The sequence below is a fragment of the Natator depressus genome, chromosome 22 (genome assembly GCF_965152275.1).
Source record: "Natator depressus isolate rNatDep1 chromosome 22, rNatDep2.hap1, whole genome shotgun sequence".
Taxonomy (NCBI): domain Eukaryota; kingdom Metazoa; phylum Chordata; order Testudines; family Cheloniidae; genus Natator; species Natator depressus.
In genome coordinates this window covers 12,034,547-12,053,574 of record NC_134255.1, presented here as the reverse complement: position 1 = coordinate 12,053,574, position 19,028 = coordinate 12,034,547, and the positions used below count along the sequence as shown (strand labels likewise).

Here is a 19,028-nt window from a genome sequence, read left to right as displayed (position 1 = left end):
TCCCACTCACATGTTAATGAAGGTCAACATTTGGAGTGGTTTGCCATCCAAATTGCACTTTCCCACCGTAGCCATCTCTTGATAAAATGGGGGTAATTCTAGTAAAATAGCTCTGTGGATTCCACTGGGAGGTGACGATTAGATCAATTAAAATATAATACTTGGCTTTAATCCCTTTTAATTGTTTCACCAGAGCCCCCTGCCTCCCTCTTCCATTACAAGAGCTTCACTGCTGAACCCAGGAGGCATGTAAACTGAGTGTTCCTATTACCTAAATTCCTTTGGTTACCTTCCTCCCCTGTTAATATGAAAACACACATCCTGCAGCTTGGCCAGTCTTACTGGTTAGGAGAGGCTCTAGTATGAGAATAACTAAAACTGGGGATTCTTTTGTGATGAAAGTTTCATTCGTTTTGCATTCCAGGCACTTTAATTTTTCACTCAGCACTTCCCCCTGAAGTCTAGCCTGTAACTAACTGTGGGCACTGGGAAGGTGTTGATGTGGACCCATGGCCTTCACAAGTCTAGCGTAGGGGTTGTTACTGAACATTAAAACACAAGAGGGACATTTTGTGGCTTGCAAGCCAGCAGGACTATGGCAAGCTGAAAATGACAAAAAGATCTCTTTTTAGTTCAGTTCTCCTGACTGGATAATAGTGAAGAAGACTGTTTAACCCTTTCAGAATCAAAATTGTTCCTTGATGGTGGTGTCATAGGATGGGGTTGCCCTTTAAGGGTCAGCCTTCCTGCTTATGATTAATCAGTTGCCTTCCTTTAGGTGAGAGAAAGGTCTGACAGGAAGTTAACTCAGGGATGAAAGTTACAGGGTGGGTCTAGGGTAAGGAAAGGGTTTAATGTAATGCTAGCTAGGTGAAAGACCTGGGTGGGGAAAGTGTAAGCAGCCTTCTGAAGTAGATACCTTACAAGGGGCCATGCAACAGGACCTGGTATTCTTGTTTTGACTGGTGTTAGACTGAGTTTGTTTGAACAGTAAATAGGTTCCTGGGAAAAGGGAAGGAAAGAGCTTTGTTTCATTGATGCAGCTGGCTGGTGAGTTGGTCCGCTGGGGTATGTGAGAAAGGAGAAACAGAGGCAGGGTTCAACACTGAGTTTAAGGAAACCATGTTATATGTTGCCTATGAGAACAGGAAAAAATGCCTGTTCAAAGAGACAAACCACAGCTAACTGGATTTGGATCTCTTTGTCCCTAACTAATTACCTATAATATCCCACTTGTCCTTCCTATCCCTTCTAACAGGACTTTTGGGCCCAACTGCCAGCAGGTGTAAAATTGGCATAGTTCTATTGACTTCAGGGGAAATAGGGATGTGGTTGTACATTTAAAGGCCTGATACTAAATTCACATTGGTGTAAATCAAGAGTAACTCCATAGAAGCAAGTAGAGTTATGCTGATACAATAGCAGCATAAATGAGATCAGAATTGGGCCCTAAATCTGCAAAAATTCTAAACCAGATTTTAAATAGAGATCTAAAAGAAAAATTGGGGAGAACCATGGTACCGGAAAGTTCAGTGTCTTATAAATTCCCTTCCAAAGATGCTGCTGCTGTACTGGGAAAAGTCTAAATGCTGGAGGGCATAATTTGTAAATTAAAGGAGAAGCTGGAACTTGAACAGAGTTTGTAAAGGAGAAGATAAATGTGCACAAATGCCTGCTGAGTAGAATATAAAGAACCCAAAGTGCCAGAAATCCCATTATGATTTGATGGCCACAAACTGATTGAAAACACACACCTGAAAGCAGTAGTGATGAATTCAGCAAAAGTAGACTCCTCTGATACTCGATGCGATGGTGAGAAATTCAGTCTCTTATCAGTTGGATCAGTACAATGGATACAACTCAGATATTTTTCAGGAAGGAATGCACTCCATTCCAGCTGAATTAATACTCCCTTTTACAGCAAATAATATTGCATCTTTGGGATAAAAGTACTTCACAAACTGTAGGCAGGGACCAGCTGAAACCCCATTAATGTGCAGCTGCTTCTCAGGTAGAACCTGGCAGCCATTTAACAGTGTAAAGTGCAACTTAAAACCAGCTTCCAAAAAGGTCTGCTAAAGAGAGATCAATAATAAAAGGGAAGGAAGCTAACTTTATTAGCCCAATAGTCTAGTCTCCTCTTCATATTCCAGCACCGTGGTTATCAACAGAGCTGTCAATCCTCTAAGACCCAAATGTCACTGGCCAGCTTTAAGACAGACACAGTCATGTTTGTGATTATATATTTTCTAGATATGTTTTCATACCACACATCAAATACTGAACCATTTGTTTCAAAACAAACATTGTTATCACTGTGACAAATAACAGCTTGGATTATTAAAACTGAAAAGATTTAATATTTACTTTTTGCACTATTTACATTATTTGGCATTCCCTTTTTCTCAGTTGGATCAAGGAGAATAGGCTAGTCAGTTTCACTTTTGTTTCTGGTCAGTTCTGTTTTCCAGTTCTCATGCACTAGGGTTGCAATGGAATGTTTGCTTAAAGGTGCCCACTGGAATTTAAAGGTACTAACAATGGAATCATTTCTAACAGGCTTAGGTTTTTGTTAATGAGCTGCTAGCATTCTTAAATAGGCAAATCCTCAGATGCTATAAATCAGTATGGACTTCAAGGGAGTTATGTTCAAGGGATTTACACCAGCTAGGGATCTAGACAAACTGTGTACTATAGACACAAACTGAAGTGCAGCACAGAGAGGGTTTAATACCCTATATGAGCCAGATCCTCCACTCATGTAAACAGCACAGCTCCATAGACATCAGTCAAGCTACACTGATTTATACCAGTTGATGATCTGGCCCTGTATCTCTGCAGCTCTGTTTGGCCCCCCAACAATTCATGTCGCTTTAGACCCCAAAGAGAGAACACTTCCTATCTCACATCAGCCCTTCCCTAGGGCCCAGGTAATGTTGATGAGTTTAGTCCTTTGACTTTCTCCAGGCTTAGTTCTCGCTGAACTGAGATTTGATGTAATTTATTTCTAAGCCTAAAGCAAATGCAAATGAGCATGGAAAAACTACTTCTCTTATTCCCAGGTAAGCGTTAAGATGAATGATTTGTCTGCCAAAACCCTATTGTTCTTCCAGAGTCTACAGTAAACAGCCCGAGGATCACAGGAGATGCTCTGATTATTGCTTGCAGGATTAAACCAGGACTAGATGAACACACAGCCTCCAGTTTTATTCCTGCGTCATTTATCAGCCATGACAGGCTTAGTCTATAGGCAGCCTAAATGGAGGTCAGAGCGTAGTAATGACCCTGAAATCCAGAGTGACACTGCTAAGTGCCTCTGTACTAAGGGTCAAGTGTCAATACAACTCACTCTCGCATTAAGAGGGTCTGTTTGTTGGTAATTTCAGATGGCACGGAGCTGGGCAGATATGTGTGTGAATGTAATGCAGATTTCTATACCAAATTCTAATCAAAAGTAACAGCTGAGGTTTCTTAGGACTTGGCTACATGGGGAAGTTGACCAGCCCAGCTGGAGCAGAACAGCTATTGCACTATAGCTATTCCACTAATGGCCCCATGCGGACACACTATTCTGGAATAATTACTCTGCTGGATTCTCTCCTTTCCCAAACCTGTGGGACAAAAGAGCATGAGTTAATACTGACTAAATCAGATTTAGCTTCCTTCTCTATGCTATGTAAATTATCAGTCACCTTCCCTGCCCACCACCACTTCTCCCTTCCATTGCCTGAAGGGACAGGGCAGCAGTGTTTTCTGAAGCCTCTGGCGGTGCTGCTCTACCAGAGCCATCACCAAGGGACTGAATGGAGCTCGGGGCCAGGAGACAATATAGGGGCACAGCCTTTGCAGTGACAGCCCTGGATCCTAGTGACTCCCCCATGTTCTGTAAATTGTAAACCCCAGTTACTACCAACCCACACAAGCAGCCCCTGGGCAAGATCCCATCCCTCATTAGAGCCCCTTTGTGCCACTCTGGAGGCAGAATGGTGAGGATTGCTCCCTTGGGGAACTTTTACAGCGTGCCCCCCCTGCAGTACCCACCACCACCACCAGTATTGGGGAGAGGCCAGGGATGTCATAGGACAGGAGGGGGAGCATCTGGGATAATCCAGCTATTTTGAACTACAGAACAGACCATGGGTGGAGGGGGGAAAGTAGTTGTAAATTAATCTAGCTCCAGGGGCTACTCTAATTTAGGCCAGAGACTTAAAGCTGGTCCCTGGAACAGCCCAGAATCCCAGAGGTGCAAAACTGTGAAACTCAAACTCTCATGCACACACTGGGCTGGACTCCCCGTGAGGCACCACGTAGTATTCGGCCTGTTGTCTTTAAATCATATCTGATGTTACCAGTCTATCAGCACTGCACATGACCTGTCTGTTGGGAACACCTTTGACCTACATGGACAAATCACAATGTCAAAGGGACCTATCCAAAGATGGAGGGCCATAGCATGCCACAATACCTCAGTACTGTGTCCTTGGCCACTCAGCCTGTCCTTGCTTTTGCATATGGTTATTTTGTTTACAGAGAACAAAGTAACCACATGGTTAAAGCAGGGAATTGGGACTCCTGCTGACTTGCTGTGGGACTTGGAGCAATTCCCTAGACCTCTCTGTGCCTCAATTTTCCCACAAGTAAAATGGGGAAGATTATCGCTACTATGAAGAAAGAGGATCATGCAGTGGTTAGGGCACTAGCTGGAACTTGGGAGAGTTGGGGATTCAATTTCTTGATCTGCCACTGACTCCCTGTCAGACCCTGAGCAAATCCTTTAGCCTTTCTGTGCCTCAGTTTCCCATCTATATAATGGGGATAATAGCACTGCCCTGTGAGGACAAATACATTAAAGACTGTGAGACACTCAGATACTAGGGTGATGGGGACCAGATAAGTGCTGTAGACTGATATATGGGAGTGAGGGGAGGCATGTTGTGAGGCTTCATTCATTTGCATTTGCAAAGGGCTTTGAAAGCTTTGGATGAAAGGTGCTGGAGAATTGCCATGTGTTAGCAAATAATAATTGCTTCAACATAAGGAAAGCTGAAATCCTATCAATAGGCCAGCATCTTTCCAAGGGCCAGGTCCTATGTACTTCCCTTTCCAAGATCAGGGAGAGCTACAGAGCTCGTGATTTTTCCTCCCAACTCCGAAAGAAGCCATACTCCAGCAGGGCTGGCAAAGGAAGGCCCAACCAGTTCCGTGCCTGGAGCCCCATCACCTCTTCCCCTCTAGCTAGGTCCGTAGATGCTTTGGGTTAGGGTTTAGAAAGCTGACGCTATCCCATGCCACTTGTGCTCTTGGCTGTCAGACCCTGTGACGTGACGAGCAGCTGACAGCGGATTCTTTCTTGGCTGCTCCTTGTATTCCATTCTGGGCAGAGAATGAGCTAGAATCAGGTCTCCGCAAACTGTGCGGAGGACAGATAGTGCTGGCTCCTCTTTGGAGAATTACAGACAATCCCCCAGCTTACCAAAGGAGTTATGCACCCCTTAGGAGGGTCTAGGTAGGCTGCACCAGGGACCCTTCTCAGCTTGGTGAGGACTCTTAGCATAATCTGTACCCATGCTTGCCTTTCATACCTGCTGTGTTTCACAGGTGCGTTGTTATGTGGCAGGAGTCCAGAGTTTGCTGAGCTGATTTGCCCACGGTGCCCTCTCAGGTATCTCTTAGTGCTGCTGGTGTCTGCGCTCTGGGAGCTGAATGGAAGGTCTGCCATGCTTGTGGGTGCAGAGAGCTTTTTTCCTATAGAGGATACAAGGAAGGTATTTCTCAGTCGTGGCCTCAGCACTGTTCTGAGTGGGGATACATTGTAATGCTAACACACTAGGCAGCTCACTTGGTGGGGCACACATACTCAGGGATCATGGCACTCATATTAACACCTTTTGGTCCCCCACATTCACTGCTATGTCTAGTAACAAAACTCCACACTCAGATTGCACTTTACAAGTGAAATACTGGCCCCATTGAAGTCAACAGCAGTTTCGCTGTTTCAAAATGCTGTACAGACGTTATCTCAGTAATCCTAGGTAAGTATCATTAGCCCCTTTTTACACATGAGGCACAGAAACATGAAGTGGCTTGCCAATTCTGCGCAATACGTCAGCAGCACAGCTGGGGTTAGAACCCCGAATTCTGCACTCTAACCAGTAGGCTGCAGTGCCTCCATATCGCTGTTTACCGTTTGCTCAGATTGGTTTTGGTGCCAGTTGCATTGCTTTTGCACTGTACAGACATTTATGCTTTGGAACCTTAGCACTTTGTGCTAGGCCCTGTACAAACATAATGAGGTCCTAGTCTGTGACTGGGACTCTGAGGCATTATGGTAATACAATTAATAATAGTATCTCAGAAACACCTGCTTTTTTTGTGCTGTAACCTGACAACAGAAGTGAGCTGGGACATTCCGACAGTCCCTTGATCTGTTTGTTATGTATTCCTATTTTTATTAAACTGTACCAAAAAAACCAGCCCACCTGAAGTGTTCTGGGCTCCCTTGTCTATCTTGTAAAAACACACAGATAAATTAACAGACCCTTCAATTATACCAGATCAGACCAAATCAAATAATCCAGAGACAGCATAAATATAACAAACATTCATCAGCTTCCCTGTGCAATCCCTGCCAGAGTCTCAAACCATCACTGCCCTATTCAGGGACTTTGGGGTTTTTTCACCTTCTTCTGCAGTATGGGGTGTGGATCACCTGCTGGGATCATCTGGGCATGACTCACTTAATCAATATTCTGCCTCTCCAGGGGCCTTGGACATTTGGTGGCACCTTGGTCACTCCTGTTGTCTGCCAGGGGCACACAACAATTTAGTCCCCTGAGGACTGAAATGCTTTGATTTAACAAATGTCCTTGGGCTCAATATAAGGGTATCTGGGTGAAATTTAATGGTCTATGATATACAAGTAGTCAGTTTAGAGAATCTAATGATCCCTTCTGGCCTTAAACTGTATAAAACTATTAAATATCAGGTAGCTGATGGCAAGTTAGACCTTGCAGTATGCCTGGAAGCTCAGCTGTTTATTCCCTGTCTGGGTGAGAGGTTAGGTAATATCTTTTATTGGACCAACTTTGTATGGCTTGAAAGCTTGTTTCTCTCTCCAACAGAAGTTGGTCCAATAAAAATATCTCACCCACCTTGTCTCTCTAATATCCTGGGACCAACATGGCTACAGCTACACTGCATATTTGCTGAGTAAAATTAATCTGCTGTGCAAATAGACAGCACAAGACTTTTGCACGTTTCAGGGAATTACCTGAAAAGCTCTCCCCTTTAGCTGTTAATGGTTAGCCAGGAAAGTAGGAAAAATCTTAAACAAAAGGGTTAAAGTCCATTTTGTCCCATGATCATCTCAAGGTGAGTTCAGAAACCAACCAAAAACTAGCATAAATGTGCTGCTATTTATTGATTTGTTTTTTTATTTTGCAATCTGATTTTGTTAAATCAAAAGTGAATCAAGTGTTATCTGTGGGCTGGTGATATTATACTTAAATGATTATAGTCTAGTGATGCCTACTTGAAAAGTAGTGCAAGAGTGCATTAGTCCTGGATAACTTACAAAGACCCACAAAATGATTCACGAAGCTCTTATGTGAAATCTGAGGTCATTGTGAATTGTGACTTTAAATTAATGGTTTAGTGAGAAGCTGCTTTGAGCTGATCAGTTGGGGATAGCGGTAAGTGAAGTTGGATTTTAAAGTTATTAGATAAATATCTGAGAGCTACCAATGCTGTGCATTTATATTATAGCATCACATTTTAAAAGGCTCAGAGCCCTCAAAATCTCCACTTATGTCTACACTGCATCTGACAGTGAGCCCCACAGCCTGGGTCCACAGACCGGTGCTAGCTGGACGCATGCTAAATAGTTGTGTAGACGGTGCTCTGAACCGCCCCCGCCCCAAAGTTATAGAACCCAAGCTCCAGCCTGAGCTTCATCATCTGTACTGCTATTTTCAGTGTGCCAGCACAAGCCCCACTACCACAAGTCAGCGGCTTTGTGCTGGGAGATTCATGCTCAGATGCAGAATAGACATACCCATACTGATGTTAATGGAAGTGGAGGGCCTTAGTATCTCTCAGGATCGGGCCCTGCTGCTGCTCTAGAGCTCAAATTCGGACGATATGTCTAACGGGATTTTCACCTTTAGCTCCCTTCTTAATCGCCAGCCGAAATGAAAGTTCTCCTCTCAACGCTTATTAAAACTCCAAATTTATTTCTCATTATTAAAATCATGAAATTGGCCAAAAATGTTTAAATTAAGTGAAAGGAAGAGAGATGTGTGAGAAAACTGAAGTCTCTCTGAGGATCTGAAGAATAATCCCCAAGGGTGAAGGAAGATGTGGTTGTCAAACCAATAAGCAAATGGATGTAAAAGCTAAAAAAAAAAAGAAGTAAAAAGCCACATATGTTTAAATTTTTGCCAAACATGAAAAAATAAAACTAATGAATCATTTCAATATTTAGATGATGATCTGGAGGCAGCAGCATCCAGTAGATATTAAACTCGTACTGTCTCTGCCACTGACTCCCTTTGGGACCTTGAGCAACTCACCTCACCTCTCCATGCCTCAGTTTCTCCATCTGTAAATTTGGGATAATGAGACCTACCAACTTTTCTGAAATGTATTTGGATCCATAGATTTAAAGGTGTTAACTATTATATTTATTAGCTGGGAATGTGGATAGGGCACCCAAATACTACTGAAAATCAATGGGGCTTGGGTGCCTCATTCCCATACGTCCCAACCATTCTTATTATGTGAAATTAAATATGGTACAGTAGAGTTGGGCATAAGCCATGGGATATGAATCTTGAGCCAAACTTTCTCTGGGTTTGGAGATGTTTGCATCCAGGGTACTGTTTCCTCTTTAAAATGTGTCAGAATAATGAAATAAGGATTAAACTCGTCTTTCACCCAGCATGAATTTATTATTGATGAATGGTGCAGGACTAATGCCCTATTGAGTGAAGCCTCCTGTCCATTCACAGAATAGCTACATTACAGGTAAGTAGCAGTACAACTTTCCCCCACATTTTCCCACCAACAGAGTCCTCAACCATTAGAGGAAATGTGAAGAGGTGAATTTAGTTCCCATAACCTATTTGGTCCTTGAGTTCTCTGCTGAGACTGTCAGCGAAGGGGTGCACTTAGTGGTGGGTGTGGTTTTGTGATGTGAATACCTGTCTACTACATACTGGATTGGAACCCACCAAACTCTTTTCACATGGACCATGAGACAGCCAACAGATAAGCACTTTCAGTCACAACCAGGTTAGGCTAAATTCAGACTGGCAGCTACAGGTGAAAGACTATATCCCATTACCAATTCTCTGAGTTATGTAGTCCCCATTAAAGCAGACTTGTATTTAGCCACGGGAGTGCACTGGTCATAATCTCACACTCACAGTATTGACCCAGTAGAGGTCAACAAGGAAATCTATTATGTCCAGTTGAATCTGTAACTCTAGAACGCAGCAATTAAAATGAATTTGGTATCAAAATGCCATCTGATGGCACAAGTTATGAGCTAAGGTACATTCTTACTCTTTGTGTACTAGTGACTGAATAGCTTAGGTAACTTGTGCAAAAACATGAGGGTTGTTAGAAGAAGACTGCATATTCTGAATGCATCTGGGTTTTTTCTCTTATGAAAACAGATGAGGAGGCGGGAAGCAAAGAAAACAGAGACAAAGCACTCTCAGGAATGTATAAAAGGAAGCAAATATTCCATTCAGAGGAATGTAGATAAGTGTTTCTTCTCTGTTAAAGAGAAAACCAGCCCTGTGAAAGCTGTGTGTATATTTTGGAGCGTTGATAGCGTGGCTTCTAACACTGCATATTGCCATGGTAACAAATCCACGGCTCTGACTTCATGGGTATGACACACACCTAAACTTCAGGGTGACACTGGGGATACAACATGTGAAAGCACAGGCTCATACTGTGACAGCAACTGTGGTAACTGACCAGACACTGACAGGGTAGGAACCTTTTGTAACCCTGAATGAGGACAGGTGACCGGGACCAGGAAATCGATATATTTCTTACCAGCCTTTTTTTATTACAGTTGCAAACCCAATATTCTAGTTTAAAAGCCTTCCTGCATGAATGAAGGCCCAGCAACCAGCAGAGGTGGGGAATCAGAGAAAGAGGCTGAACCAAAGAGTGGCAATAGGCAGGACCAGTTCTGAACTAACTTAATGCAGCTCTTAACCTTGTAACTGGTACCTAGATGCTATGTTGACAACTACTGTTACAGCAGAGTGCTCTGAAAATGCTCAGGCTTGGGCCCGTTGTGATCTCTGGTGTGGAGTTTCACTGTGGAGGCAATTGCTGATATTGCTCTGTCCCAAGAGTTTTGCCCTCAGCTCAATCAGTTGTATTATTACTTGTATTATACCAACAGCATGGTATGTGCTTTAGCTAAGTAGGATGACAAAGCTGCTATCCCAAAGAGATCACAATAGATTTGATATAATTAGCTGGCCCCCATCACTGCAATATCTGAGTGCCGCATGTCTTTAATGTATTTGCCCTCACAATAACCCCGCAAAGAAGGGAAGTGGTATTATCCTCATTTTACTAATAGAGAAACAGGCACAGAGAAACTAAATGACTTCCTCAAAGTCACACAGGAAGTCTGTGGTAGAGATGTGGGTTTCTCACAGCCCAGGTTAGCGCTGTACACGCTCGACTGGCCTTCCTTACATCCATCTAGATAGCATCCATAATGATACTATTGTGTTCAATTGTCTTGATGGGCTGTGGATAGGTGCCTATTTGTAAAAGTAGTATTGTGCTGGTGATGCTGGAGAGGTACAGAGCTGCTGATGCCTCATGGAAAGATTTTAACCCATTTAATTTCACCATCCTTGATGTAACCCTACTGACAAATTTCCTCCACTGATAACTTGTAGCAGAGGTGAAATCCCTCATTTTAGACAGTTTCTTTTTCTTATCGTCTAGTATCACTGAGGTTGTTTGTGGGAAATCAGGAAGATTTGTTGCCAGGCAAGTTTATCCAGTGTTGCTGCTTTATCCTCCACGTGTCTTATCATACTCCCTTGTGACATCATGGCCAGTCACATGCAGAGAGGAGCCATGACCGAGGGATTAAGCAGCAGAAACAGACAAACTTGTAAATGATGGCTGGGCTTTCCTGCACGTCTCCGTAAGTATTAGGTGAAAAGTGGGGTGGAAAGGCAGTGCGGTATTTAAAATAGGACCTTTATCCAAACTGCCTGTGGATTAGGTTTCAGATCTGTGGAACAAAAATCCACCCTGTCACTCTTTTTTGCCCTTTTATATCGTCCCTCATTTGTATTTTTTTTTTCTAAATTTGGAATACAATATCGATGAGATAGCAATAACTTTTTCTCCATAGAATACTTTTTTCCGTTTCCCTGGGGCAACAGCAGCACTGTATTGTAAGGTTGTATTTACAGCAGGACATGTCTGTATTGGTTATAGATGGGTGTGAGTTGCACAATTTGGGTCTGGAGCTAAGCTTCCCTCCAGCTAAGGGGGTTCAGATCCCAGGCTCTGTTTTGGCCCCGTCTGCAGCATGTCCACAGAGCTTTTTCAAATAATTTTCCAAAGAAGGAGTGTGATGATGCAAAGCCAGAGCCTCATGCTACCACGTCACGGCCCGACAAGGCAACGTGAGTGCGGGATGGGATGTCCCTGCATTATGCCATGCTGATGGGATGCCCCCTGCCTGTTGTCACCATGGTGCAGCATGAGGACAGTGATGTCAGTGTGAGGATTAAGGTCGCCAACATTGCATTTCAAACATAAAGGACTCTTCTCTCAGCACCCCTCCTCCAAATATTATCATCAGCAATAACACTAGCAATAATGAATAATAAGCAGCACTCACCTACCTGCGCCAGGGGTATTTCTTGCTGCTTTTTTGCAGCGCTCAGCTTGTTGTGCAGAGATGATGCAACACAGCAGCTTGGGGTCTCCCTCCCTGTCATTCTATGACGTCACCCCCGTGTGACTGTGATGTCATGAGGTGTGAAGTCACTGCAGCCCTGTGATGCTGCCCCATTCACTGGCCGGGGGGGGGGAGTCTGGGCTGGGGGACCTCCAGGCCTGGGGAGCGCAATGCATGCCGGACTAGGCTGACTGGCTCCAGCTAGGCCCCGAAGCCTCACCGTCGCCATGGTAACCGCCCTGTTATCCCCCTTCCCCACCCGCACGTTGCTCACGTGACCCGCGCAGCTGGCGCTCACGTGATGTTTGGTTGCCGAGAAGCTGTTTCCGGGTCAGGCCTCAGTGCAGGACGCGGCGTCAGGGCGGGGGAAGAGCGGGGCCGGGTGAGAGCCGGGGGCGAGGGCGGGGAGCCGGGGCCTGCGCGTCCCAACCCCCACCCCCCGGGGCGGAGTGGGGGGGGCCTCTCAGCGTCCCGCCGGGCGCCCCATGGCGCTGGGGCTCTGAGCGGCCGAGCCGTCCAGGGCCTCCTCGCAGCGGGCGGGGGCTGCTCTGCCCTGGCCCAGGGCACTGCGCCCCGGGTGTCCCCTGGGCTCCTGAGAGGTGGGGGGAAGGGCCTTGGCTGCACCACCCTGGGGGAGAGGGGTCGCTGCCCCCCGGTCCTCAGGCGGGCTGAGTGCTTGCTGCACCCTGGGTGCTGTGGCCCTGATGGGGGGATGCGGAGTGACTCTGGATCCCTCAGCTCTTCGGGCGATTCCTGACTCTGGTGAAGGCCGGGCCCGAGGGGCCTGGGTGGTTGGTGAGAGAAACAGAGGGAAGGCTTTTCTTCGGACCGTCTGTGGAACTAGCCTTTAATGCCCGGTTGCACCTGGAGAGTTCAGATATAAGCTAGTTTCATTTAGATGCATCTTTGTCCCCCCCCCCCCCCCCAGGCCTGAGCATCACTAGTCAAGTGCATGAATGTCCTAGATATTGGCTTATTTTCACTACATCATGGAGGAGAAAAAGTGATGCGTGTGATTTGAAAAAAAAAAAAAGGTATAAGGTTCAGTTAAACTCTGCTATGTATTAACTTTTTACTGGTTTTGGCTGTACCTAATATGTGCTGTAATCATCTGCACTTCTCCCACCTTAGAATCAGAAATGTAGGACAGGAAGGAACCTCGAAAGGTTATCTAGTCCCTTTCCTGCACCCCCTTCACTGAGGCAGGATTAAGTATATCTGGGCCATCCCTGACAGGTGTTTGTCTAACTAGTTCATAAGACCCCCAAAAGGGGTGTGAATTCCACCACTTCCCTTGGTAACCTCTTTCAGCAACAAGCTTTTTAACTATAACAATAGTTTATCTTAATATCCAACCTACATCTCCTTTGCTGCAAACTAAGGTGACTACTTGTTCTACCCTCGGTGGACACAGAGAAAAAGTGATCACCATTCTCTTTATAACAACCTTTTATGTATTTGAAAACTCAGCTTTCAGTTAAACTACACATGCCCATTTCTTTCAACTTTTCCTCATGTTTCTAAACCTCTTATCACTTTCGTTGCGCTCTTCTGCACTCTCTCCAATTTGTCCACATCTTCCTTAAAGCACCAAACTGGACATGGTACTCCAACTGGGGCCTCACCAGCACTGATTAGAGTGGAACAGTTACCTGCTGTGTCTTAATTATGATACTCTTGTTAATACATCTCAGAATGACATTTGCCTTTTCCCCCCACAACAGCATCACACTGTAGACTCTCATTCAATTTGTGATCCAATATAACTGCTGGATCTTCCTCTGTCATACTGCTGTTATTTCCTACAATATTTTATCTTTGTGCATTTGAGTTTTCCATCTGAAGTGCAGTATTTTGCATTTGTCATTACTGAATATCATCTTATTGATTTCAGACCAATTCTCCAGTTTATCAAAATAAATTTGAATTTTAATCTTGTCTTAGAAAGTGCTTGCAAATCCTCCCACCTTGGTGTCATCTGCAAGCTTTATAAACATACTCTCCACTCCTTCATCCAAATTGCTAATGAAAGAATTAAATAGTGCCAGACAGGACAGATCTCTGAAGGGCCCCACTTTATATAACTTGCCAGTTTTATAGTGAACTATGATAGCTACTCGGTCTTTCAACCGTTTATCACCCACCTTATAGTAATTTCATCTAGACCATATTTCCCTAGGTTACTTCTAAGAATTTCATGTGGGACTGCACCAAGAGCCTTACTGAAGTCCATATATATATATCCCCTCTACTGCTTTCCCCCTATCCACTAGGCTGGTTACACAGGCAAAAGAGGAAATTACATTGGCTTGACATGATTTGTTCTTGACAAATCCATGTTGGCTGCTATTATCATGTTTTTGTTCTCTAGGTTTGAACAACTTGCTTGTTGCTCCCTCCCTCCAAAGATTTCAATATACTTTATAACATTTAATTAAAGAAACCTTTCAGTACCCTTTTCCCCACACTGAAATGCAAGCACATCTAGGGTGGAACTAGGCATCTGTTTCACAGCACAGAGCAACACTATACAACAGTCTAGGACAGGAAGTGAGGAATATCTTGTCCAGTTGGTACAGCATGGGGGTTTATGGTTTTCTGTTAACCACGGAAGCATTATTCTACTCAGGTTCTTGTTCCCAGTCCCTCACCATAGTGTCTGAGTCCCTTCCAGAAGCATGTTAAGTGTTATGACTAGCATCTGTCACATGGTTCTTTTCTTTCTCCCAGTAGTATTAACCATTTCAGATAGATGGTTCAGTGTTCAGATGTGTCTTAGCAACTCCTAAGAAAACCCTCATAACAGTGAGTAGGAGTTATTGTTTATGCAATATTTTAAAGGTCTTGAAAAATAACTTTCACCAGTATTTCATGGGAGATGCACATCCTAACTTCATTAAGCAAAGAGCATGTTCTGTTGTATTCATCCCTTTAAAAAACAGTATTTTTTATGTCCCTGTGCATGTCAAAATGCATTATTGTTTAGGTGAAAGACTGGTTTGGCTCTGCTCTGGTGGAGTCTTGCTGCTATTGGAACTTCATTAAAGTTGACCTCTGTCAACTAGTCAGTTTCACTTTCTGGTTCTCTTACACTTAGCATATAGTTGGTTGAATTCACAACACTTTAGAGAAAGGTTTAAATCCAGAAAAACACTTCTCATTGACATTTTTAAAATATCATGGGTACCTTTCCAGAGTAGGTTTTGTAGTTATTTCCACATTAACACTTAGATCCAAAATTAAGAATATTTTTTAAACTAGTTGATGTCCCTTTAATCAGCTGTGTAAAAATGCTCACAGTGCAAATTATCATATTGTGCCATTGTATGTGTGAGACATGCTTTGAAATACCATATGCTGTCCTTGCATTTTCTATTAACCCTTTATTATTAACCCTGAATATTTTGCCATATTGATGCATACTTGCATGGTAGAACAGTGGTGCAGCTTTGGAAAAGCAAAATGCATCTAGAATGATTATGACTAGTGTTAACTGTTCAGGAAGGGAATTGGGAAAGTTACTCAGACCCTAAGCTTGCTGTCCTCTGGAGACAAAATTGGTTTGCTAAGCTAAAAATTCAATATGAAATATTTTTGAAATTATTTCTGACATTTTCTTTTCCAGTGTTGTATTGAGGTGACTTTCTCATGTGGAATTTACCAACCGATGTTAGCTCAGTGCACGAACAGCGGTGGAGTTGACTAAAAAGCCAAGTAAAGGAGAGAGCGCTTTATGGGTGAGTGAGTTTCTTTTGTTTAAAAACTTTAAAATTTTAAAAGTTCCAACACAGAAGGTCTGAGTGCATGTTTGGAAGCAAATATCTGTCTCTTCTGTGTGACTGAGCTACAACTGTATGTTAAGATCAGGGCATTTCAGCCCAAAGCCTTGATCGTTAGCATGTATCATCCCTGCAGCATATTGTGCATTTCAACATGAAATGTATGTTTTATGAGAGAGGGACCTTTCCTTGAGTGTTGCCATTCACAAACGCTACACATTGCATCACTCAAATGAAGCTGCCTCGGGGGAAGGAGTGTGCGCCAAATGGGTGATCAGCCTCATGTGACGATAGAGTACTTAAAAGAAAAAGTGGCTTAGGACAAAATGGCAAACTCTTACAAAAATGCCATGGCGGCTTTGATGTCCACACACATGGAATTTCAGCAGAAGATACTTTCATTCCCATTATATGTTGTGTTGTGTTGTACTATGTTGGAAAATCATTCCCAGAGAGTATTATCAGTTATGCTGATAATATGTTGGAAGGGCATAACGAGTGGGGTCCCTCAGGGTTCGGTTCTGGGTCCGGTTCTGTTCAATATCTTCATCAATGATTTAGATAATGACATAGAGAATACACTTATAAAGTTTGCGGACGATACCAAGCTGGGAAGGGTTGCAAGTGCTTTGGAGGATAGGATTAAAATTCAAAATGATCTGGACAAACTGGAGAAATGGTCTGAAGTAAATAGGATGAAATTCAATAAGGACAAATGCAAAGTACTCCACTTAGGAAGGAACAATCAGTTGCACACATACAAATGGGAAATGACTGCCTAGGAAGGAGTAATGTGGAAAGGAATCTGGGAGTCATAGTGGATCACAAGCTAAATGTGAGTCAACAGTGTAACGCTGTTGCAAAAAAAGCAAAGATCATTCTGGGATGTATTAGCAGGAGTATTGTAAGCAAGACATGAGAAGTAATTCTTCCACTCTACTCCACGCTGATTAGGCCACAACTGGAGTATTGTGTCCAGTTCTGGGCACCACATTTCAGGAAAGATGTGCACAAATTGGAGAAAGCCCAGAGAAGAGCAACAAAAATGATTAAAGGTCTAGAAAACATGACACATGAGGGAAGATTGAAAAAATTGGGTTTGTTTAGTCTGGAGAAGAGAAGATTGAGAGGGAACATAACAGTTTTCAAGTACATAAAAGTTTGTTACAAGAAGGAGGGAGAAAAATTCTTCTTAACTTCTGAGGATAGGACAAGAAGCGATGGGCTTAAATTGCAGCAAGGGCGGTTTAGGTTGAACATTAGGAAAAACTTCCTGTCAGAGTGGTTAAGCACTGGAATAAATTGCCTAGGGAAGTGGTGGAATCTCTATCACTGGGGATTTTTAAGAGCACATTGGACAAACGCCTGTCAGGGATAGTCTAGATAATACTTAGTCCTGCCTTGAGTGCAGGGGATTGGACTAGATGACCTCTCGAGGTCCCTTTCAGTTCTATGATTCTGTGTAGCACAGGGCTTCTGAATCCCTACCTACCAAGCATAACTTACCTTTTATAGAATGGTAGTGGTAGGTTTAGGTCATCTCACTGCTTATGATATTTAATTCCTTTATGATAGAGGTACTTCAACAGCTTGTGACCAGAGATAAATCATCCAAGAAAAAGCAAAGTCACGGTCTCCAAGCAGATCATTCACAGCAGAGGGAAATCTATGCAGCAGATGTTTTCCTCTTCCTTTCATAATCTGCCATCCATCTCCACCTATAGTGGATCTAAGGAAGAGTTAATTGCAGTGGGGAGGGGACATGAACACAGTCTTCTGGTTAGGTAGAGGGAAGGCAGATTCTTGGAGCCGCCAGATTGGTGAAGAGAAATGTACAAGCTTGAGTTGACCTTTCTGTTGGTAATAGAAAATATTTCATTATTTATACCTTCCTTGGAAAACTCAGACACCAGTGGCCCAATTTTGACCTCATTTATGCTTGTTCGACTGCATTTCATGGAATTTAGGAGAATAATTTTAGGCAGCTTTTGTACGATAGGATTTTTTTTTCGGGGGAACTTTATAGCCCTGGTCCTGCAAACATAATAACAACACCTAGTCCTTATTGTTTTTCATTAATAGATCTGAAAATGCTTTACAAAGGAGCTCATTATCGTTTCTCCATTTTTTTTACAATTAGGGAAACTGAGGCACAGGAAGGTGAAGTGACTTGCCCAAGTTCTTCCAGAGGCAGAGCCAGGAATAGAACCCAGATCTCCTGAGTTCTGTTCCAGTGCTCTAAATGCTAGACCACAGTGTCTTGACTTGATGTATCAAGTTGACTTTAGGTAGTGCCATATTCTTGGTTTGATTTGCCTTCTTCAGCAATCGAAACAGCTGGCTAATTGTTTTTTGGTTAAGTTTAGCCGCAGTGAAAACTTGCAGTTGCTCAGCTTTTTCCTCACCCTGCATGCAGTTATGCGAAGCATTTGCAGACTCTTTGAAAGGATGGGATGGCAGTGTTTCTTTTAAAAAGACAAAGTCCTGAAACAAACAGGATGTCCTCAGAGACTTTAGAGAGGAAAATAATCCTTAGCACTTCTGTATTGTTCAACATCTTCAAAGCGCTACGTCACTGTAGACTTGTGCCCTGGGCTGTTAAAATCACTAGTCTTTCTGGATTTCTCCTCAACCCAGATACCTTGCAGGCTACATTTTAGGATGCAGGGGCTGTATTAAGCCTTGTGCTGTGCAGTTCGCTTGACTTTATGAAACACTATTTCTTTTTATCATAAATATTATGAAATGTTCCTACCCCTGGGTAGGAAATTAGGACAGATGAGCTAACTTCTATCTGGGGCACATGTAGAATGGCAGTCACCATAGTATCTAGGCACTGAGTAACTGCCAGCCGACATTTGATACTATTTTGTAAAGGTCAGCAAACCACAATACACAAAGCCCTTTGATTTGGCATATAAAAGAGCCTCTGCTTTGTAATTTCCATGTTACCTCGCTTCATGTGGTGCAAAAGTACCCAAGTGAGATACGTCTTCGAAATACATTAGGGACCTGCAAAATTGAACTGGCGAGATTTTTTTTTTTTATGGCTGGCCAAGCAATTTCTTCATGTGTTTGTGCTATTGATTCATGGCACAGTCTTAACATCCTCATCAAAAGCCTGTATCTTTCCATCCTTTCTCCATGCCTGGGTAGCAGTCCCAGTTTAACACCTTTGGAAATGGTCAGCTGAAAAAGGCTGATCTTTTTCACCCTAAAACTTGCTGTGAATGAGGCACTGTTGTCTATGATGATGGGCTCCCTAGACAAACCTAAGATAAATAGTTTGA

The 19,028-nt window shown here is 43.3% G+C and overlaps 1 protein-coding gene and 1 long non-coding RNA gene across 7 annotated transcripts in view; one reads left to right on the top strand and one right to left on the bottom strand.

The window, feature by feature from the left end:
* Nucleotides 1-12,244, bottom strand: part of LOC141976065 (uncharacterized) — a 35,214-nt gene extending 22,970 nt beyond the window's left edge. The window contains exons 1-2 of one of the 2 annotated variants that reach the window (XR_012636059.1): nt 11,900-12,244; nt 5,583-5,745 (exon numbers count right to left, since the gene is read on the bottom strand). This is a non-coding gene — a long non-coding RNA (uncharacterized LOC141976065). The remainder of the gene's footprint in view (nt 1-5,582; nt 5,746-11,899) is intronic. The other variant, XR_012636060.1, reaches the window with a different exon arrangement.
* The window catches only part of TBCEL (tubulin folding cofactor E like), a 36,544-nt gene continuing 24,861 nt past the window's right edge, over nt 7,346-19,028 (top strand). The window contains exons 1-2 of one of the 5 annotated variants that reach the window (XM_074936853.1): nt 7,346-7,371; nt 15,585-15,696. In XM_074936853.1, coding sequence (XP_074792954.1) covers nt 15,693-15,696 — 4 coding nt within the window. In that variant the 5' untranslated portion in view covers nt 7,346-7,371; nt 15,585-15,692. Of the gene's footprint in view, nt 7,372-8,967; nt 9,025-12,250; nt 12,342-12,901; nt 12,994-14,689; nt 14,765-15,584; nt 15,697-19,028 lie in introns of those variants that run through there. The other 4 variants (XM_074936856.1, XM_074936852.1, XM_074936855.1 and 1 more) reach the window with 4 other exon arrangements.